Source organism: Lytechinus variegatus, chromosome 6 (assembly GCF_018143015.1).
Source record: "Lytechinus variegatus isolate NC3 chromosome 6, Lvar_3.0, whole genome shotgun sequence".
NCBI lineage: Eukaryota > Metazoa > Echinodermata > Echinoidea > Temnopleuroida > Toxopneustidae > Lytechinus > Lytechinus variegatus.
In genome coordinates this window covers 47,184,842-47,188,870 of record NC_054745.1, presented here as the reverse complement: position 1 = coordinate 47,188,870, position 4,029 = coordinate 47,184,842, and the positions used below count along the sequence as shown (strand labels likewise).

At 35.3% G+C, this 4,029-nt stretch overlaps 1 protein-coding gene across 1 annotated transcript; it reads left to right on the top strand.

Annotated features, from left to right (window-relative positions):
* Positions 1-536: 536 nt before the first annotated feature.
* Positions 537-2,428, top strand: LOC121417912. Its single transcript, XM_041611645.1, has 2 exons — positions 537-1,824; positions 1,903-2,428. The coding sequence occupies exons 1-2, from the start codon at positions 545-547 to the stop codon at positions 2,426-2,428; spliced, it is 1,806 nt and encodes a 601-aa protein (XP_041467579.1). The 5' UTR covers positions 537-544.
* The last annotated feature ends 1,601 nt before the right edge of the window (positions 2,429-4,029 follow it).

The following is a 4,029-nucleotide window of genomic DNA, read 5'->3' as shown; positions in this document are numbered from 1 at the left end:
GAATAAGGCATCTTGGAGAGCTTACCACAACAGGTAATATTTCAAATTGTGAAAAACAAATGTTTTTTTTTTTCATTTTATCACGACAATCACAAACATTTGTTCTTGTAATTTATGCCGTCGTTTATTCAAAGCTTTCAAGATTAAAAAGAAATAAAGAAAGGAGAATTGTTTATAATAGGGCATTTGCCAACGTAAGGAGAAAAGTCGTTTTCATGACTTATTATTTCTCTCTCTCTCTCTTTCTCTCTCTCTCCTTTTCTGCTATTCTTACTCTCATTCATATTGATTTTTTTTCTATTTCTTTAACCGCTACTCTATCCCCCTCCCTCCAACTCTACCCCCCCCCCCTTCATTCAAATCACCCCTATTTTTGCGTTTGCATTCTCTCTCCCCCTCCACTCTAATTATCCCTCTTTATAAATATTTACCACGCCATCTACTCCACCCCCCCCCCTCTCTCTCTCTTTCTCTATCTATCTGTCTTCCCTTTTTTAAATATGTTTTTGTCTTCCATTTTCATCAGATCAATACTCTGATCACCATGGCAACTAACTTCACCCTAGACCAACAATGTGAAGGAAAGGAGTGTCAATCAATCACAGATGTGACGTACTACGTGGAGGAGAAGAAGAGACTGTGTGATGACTGCGCCTCTAAAGAAGGATGCATCGCAAGAGTTAAAAGGGGTGTACCTAATATTTATTGTGAAGAACATGATGAAAAGGTAAAATTATATTGTAAAAGTCATGGTAAAGCATTGTGTTATTCATGCGCTATGATCAAACACCGGCATCCTTGCCAGCGACAAGATATAAATGATGCAATAAAAGACAGTGGGGCGAGGCTTACAGTTCTAAAAGAAAAAGGGAGGGACAAATTGAAAGAAGGTCGTCTGTATGAAGATGAAATTGACCAATGCACGAAAGACACAGACACCCATCTACAAGCTTTGAAAGATGAAGTTAATTCGACAATCAAGGAGGCGATCAACATAGATAAAGCCAAGGAGAAGATGCATGCTGACAAAATAAACCAAGAATTCGATGATCGGAATCAAGTACTTCAAGAAGAGATAATGAAGATTAATGCGAAGATTCGAAAGAACAATAAGGAGAGAGAGAAACAACTTGAATTAATCCATACAAATGCACAGATTAGACAAAGACACATGGACAATAAGAAGATTGGTCTTCATAGAGAAATTGATAACATTGTTAAAGAGAAGGATAGGAAGATCAGAGAGTTGATGAAATCATTGCAGGATTACACAAAAACAATAGAGAATGCAATACAAACCATAGATACAGTACTAGGAGACGATAAAAACATTGTTAAAGACGGTCATAGTGTGAACATGTCAGTGAGTGATAAACTAAAGAAACCACTTTATAAGAATTATGTGAAACAAATCACTGATAGAATATCGGGCGTTATGTTTGTGAAGGGTGTTGGGAGAGAGAAGTATGATGGTAGGATTGGTGGGTATGATGGCGAGTGGATGCTTAGTGATACAATCAATGTCAAAGATGAAATTACATGCCCAATTATTGTGGGTTGCATAGATGAATGTAATGTGATCATCACAGATGTGGAGCCAGATAGCGAGCATACATACATGTTAGATATGAACACTAAACACATTCAGAGAGTGATAACAGGTACTGATATATCATGTGTAATCTCCTGTGCATTACTGAATGATGACAAGATAGTGTGCGGTAGATACTGTGAAGGTTGTACAGGGAAATTTTATACTGGATCCATCAGTGTATATAACAGACAATGGATACACATTAATGACGTCACAATACCAAGAAACAAATCTTACGATATCGCGTCATCTTCTGGTCGCTTAACTCGTCTTTTCTCTCGGTTAACTTTTAAAGAGGTTAAGAACACAACGGACGATACCCCATTTGTGTATGTAGTTGTTGACCGTGATGGGATGATCATCGCTGCTGAGTGGGGTAAGTCTAAGATATACGTCATCAACCCAGCTGATAGTAAGATCGTTAATACCATCAAATGTAAAGAGGATGTAGTGATGCGAGGTGTGCTATCATCAGGTCACATCATCGCCCAACCTGGTGATAAGAGAATACTAATCATAGACAGACAGGGTGGTCAAAGGGAAATCCCCCACATTGATGTCATCTGTGATGTAAGTGTTGATCCTATAACAGACGACCTCTACGTCGTGACATCAGATGATGAGTTCAAGACGTGTATGATTGATCAGGTGATGGGTGGGAGTGAAGTGAAGAAGAGAAGAGTGACGTCATTCCCTCTATCAATTAGAATGACTGATGAGGATGATAGGTTGGATTGCATTTTATTATCTCGTGTAATGATCTCATCATTAGGCAAGATAATTGCTTGTGATGGAGATAGTATTCTCGTATTCGAAAATAGAATCTCACTATAGAATGATGATATATCGGGATCAATTATTGAATTAACTTTCACAATTGTTGTATACCATGAGCACAGTGATACCATCTTAAGATAATTATTTGCATCAATTATGTTATTAAGTTGTAGGCCTAATAACTCTCAGCCATTTTAAACATCCCGGTTTAAAATGAACATTTTTTTTTCATAAGTCCGCATCCAAGAACATATCATTCATATGGAAATAGGTCTCAATATCATTTGTTGAATCTATTATATGCGAGGACATATTTCATAATGTCATATTTTCTAGATCCTTATTTGTCCGTGTCATTTTGAAAGATAGATAGCCATACACACCATGATATAGAGGGGCAGATAATGATCAGATTCAACTGAACACGGTGACCGAAAAAATTTAGTTTAGAATGGGCACGCGGACTTACTAGGAAAAGATTCCGGAGATTTATTTAAAAAATTAATGAAAAGATATAAAACAAAATAAATTGGAATCATTCACGCTTAATAACATCAGGCAAGATAATTGCTGGTGATGGAGACGGTATTCTCGTCTTCGAAAATAGACTTACATTATAAACAATTTTTAGAAACACCCTGTATCGTCATGTTGATGTACAGTAAGTCAATGGAGTTTGCAAACCTGACATTGAGATGGTTTCATTTTTCATTTCATTTATTTCATTTTCAACAAAATATAAATCAAATAAATACAATCATAACAAGTCAACATCATAAAAATATATATCAATGTCATAAAATCAACTTGAGAAAGACATGCTATAAAACAGTTACATATAAAATAATCATGTGTAAAGAAATTGTGATCTATAATTTGTGAAAATGGAGGATCCCACTAAAAAGCTAGGCTTGTATGTTGTGGGCTCCTCAAAATCTGACAAACGAGAAATTGATTTTATATATTCAAATCAAATCAAAAACCATGAGAGCCAACAGGAGACATCATTAAAAGAAAATATCAAATAATCAAATGTGAAAATTACGCAAAAAACTCAGGAATGAGAAAATATAGAAAGAAAGCGAATGAATGAAAGAGAGAGGGAGAGAACAATCGGGGGGGGGATGAGGAATGAATGTGAGACCTGCATATGAACTAGGCCTAAAGAGAAAAAAGTGTAGACAAGAAGAAAAGTAGCGGATGACTGAAAAGGAACTGTGAATAAAGATAAAAATCTGTGATGATGTATTTTTCAGACTTGATTATAAGATTTCAGTAAGAAAGATTTTAACTTTCTTTTGAAAGTGAACAGAAAGGGGGAATTTATTTCGTTGTGAAGGGAATTCCAAAATTTTGGGTCTTCATAAATTAAAGTATTTTTGGCTTTGAACGTCCTGAAGAGCGGTAAATGGAATTCATCTGATTGCCTAGTTGGGTATTTATGAATGCTCTCATTTTTATGAAACATGTCATGAAAAACAATGGGTAAATTATTGCTATTATATTGATACATAAATTGACCTAATTGAAATGAATATAAATCCTTAATTTTCAAAATCTTGTTTTCGAGAAATAAAGAATTAGTATGAGAGCGTACTGGAGCATTGCAAATAATCCGAATAACCTTCTTTTGCAGTATAAAAATCTTTTCTATCAAT

Coding starts and splice junctions, on each gene's coding strand:
- LOC121417912 (XM_041611645.1), top strand. CDS start 545: ATGGCAACTAACTTCACCCTAGACCAACAATGTGAAGGAAAGGAGTGT. Junction 1,825..1,902: donor GTCACAATACCAAGAAACAA/ATCTTACGATAT, acceptor GGTTAAGAACAC/AACGGACGATACCCCATTTG.